Source organism: Cryptomeria japonica, chromosome 8, assembly GCF_030272615.1.
Source record: "Cryptomeria japonica chromosome 8, Sugi_1.0, whole genome shotgun sequence".
NCBI classification, from domain to species: domain Eukaryota; kingdom Viridiplantae; phylum Streptophyta; class Pinopsida; order Cupressales; family Cupressaceae; genus Cryptomeria; species Cryptomeria japonica.
Window position 1 is genome coordinate 645,860,126 of NC_081412.1, and position 2,127 is coordinate 645,862,252.

Here is a 2,127-nt window from a genome sequence, read left to right on the forward strand (position 1 = left end):
CCCCTAAATGTAAATTTTGTGCTATCTCCATGATTTAACGATCTCACAAAACTTACTTCCTTTTAAGAGTATATGAAAGGAAATGTATTTGTGAGGGCGTTTCCCTATGCAAACTAAATACAATAGTTATTTAATGACCTTTCAAACGTTTGTCTGAAACAATTCTGAAATCAAGGAATTGTTTATTATATTATTTGAAACTACAAAAAGGTATACGTAAGATCTCGATAAAGTGAACCAGACAAATTTACTTTTCTTTCCTTTTATAAGTTTACATTAATTAGTAGTAAAATGTACAGTATTATCTGTTGCATCAGCGATTGGGTTGTGTTTTTAAATCATTTCAATGTACTTTCAGCAAAGTATTACAACAAAGTAGTTCCTTTTTTAAGATTTAGCTGTTGGACTAACGTTTCTGTTTTTGAGATTTGATTTGTAGATTAATTGTCATTATGGATCTAAATAAAGACTGGATTTAGAAGTTCATTAACATCTATGAATATCAGAACCTCAACTTACATTCTATTGCAAAAAGAAAGGTTTTGAATTAATTATGATGAATTTATCTCGTACATTAACTACTTATTCATAGGAAAAAGAAAGGTTTTGAATTAATTGTGATGAATTTATCTCGTACATTAACTACTCATTCATAGGAAAAAGAAAGGTTTTGAATTAATTGTGATGAATTTATCTTGTACATTAATCACTCATTCAAATATAAATTAATATGCCCATTAACCACTCATTCAAATATAAATGAATATGTCGATTTAGAATTTCACTAACACCTACTAATTTTGATAATTTTGATGAGATGAGAAATCTACAATTAACACCAGTTATATGTCTTCCATATACCTCATAAGACTTATCTTCTTCCAATCATGACAAAATGAATCCATAGACTATAGAAAATGAAGAATCAATCAAGAAACATTGTAGATTTTGAAACATCTTGAAATCTGATCAAAAAGCAATCAGAGGCAAAGTGATAATCAAATAAACAAGTTAGCTTGTTAACTATTATCTCATTCGGGACTTGCTCTCATTGATCATTTTTACACAACACATATTGCTCTTTATCATGAACGTCAATACCAAATCTTACTAAATACATTTCTGGTTGGTATCTGAATGAGGTGGCAATGCAGATCATGGGCAAACAAAAGAGTTAGTTTTCTCATGGAATTCAAAACCTAACGAAGATCTCATCTCGAGGCGCTTTCCCTGGATCTTGACTACCGAAACTATGGTACCATATTAATGAAGTTTCACAGTTATAGGAATGTCAAAAAAGGGCAAAAAGATATCAGCAAGAGAACTGTTGTAATAGATCGCTTATTTGCAGATAATGGGCAGCAGGATTTCTAGTGTTGATAAGCCTGAGTAGATGTTCAAACAAGCGAATGCTACAAGCCACTTTTAGACCACCCTTATGTGAATATCCCAACTCCTCTGCAGACAACTGTAAGAGCTCCTCAAACAGTGGGTGACTCAAAAAATGTATATCCACAATAAAACGATACCCCTCATTGCCCACATAGATGGGCAAACATCCACGAGGAGCACTTGAGGACTCCATGGATTTTCTTCCACATCTTAACCAAACAGAAGACTTTCTGATTTGGGTTTTCTGACCCAATTTCTGCAACTGCTTTGCCAAACTCTTCATCTTCAGTCTTCTTTCAAAAAAACCTAAATTGGGTTCTTCTGAAAAAAGTAGGAAAATCTTTTAGAAAAGCTTTGAAATGGCGAAGAAAGAGAAGGATTGAAGCGCTTTATATAGAAAATATTGCCTATATTGAAAGGAAGGATAAACAATACCAACCGTCCCGGACTCTGAGGCCTTGAAATGAGCATGGGACGTCTGCAACTTCACGTGGTTGCAGTTATAAAATTGATAGGTTTCTATTGAATATAGTGCCAACTTGTTGAACCCTAAAAGAAAGGATCGATAAAGCTTTCGTACTGTTTAATTTAGTGATATATGTACGTAGGCGTGCAGTAGCAGTAGCAGCAGCAGGCTTTTAATGAAAGCTGCAGTGGAAAACAGTTACGAGATGACTGCTTTCTTTAGAATTATTTTGGAGTTTCGCGGTCAGCCATTATTAGCCCACAGGGTTT

At 33.7% G+C, this 2,127-nt stretch overlaps 1 protein-coding gene across 1 annotated transcript; it reads right to left on the reverse strand.

The window, feature by feature from the left end:
* Nucleotides 1–1,312: 1,312 nt before the first annotated feature.
* On the reverse strand, nucleotides 1,313–1,675 carry LOC131069289 (auxin-induced protein 15A-like). Its single transcript, XM_058004650.1, has one exon. The coding sequence runs from the start codon at nucleotides 1,673–1,675 to the stop codon at nucleotides 1,313–1,315; it is 363 nt and encodes a 120-aa protein (XP_057860633.1).
* Between the last annotated feature and the right edge of the window lie 452 nt (nucleotides 1,676–2,127).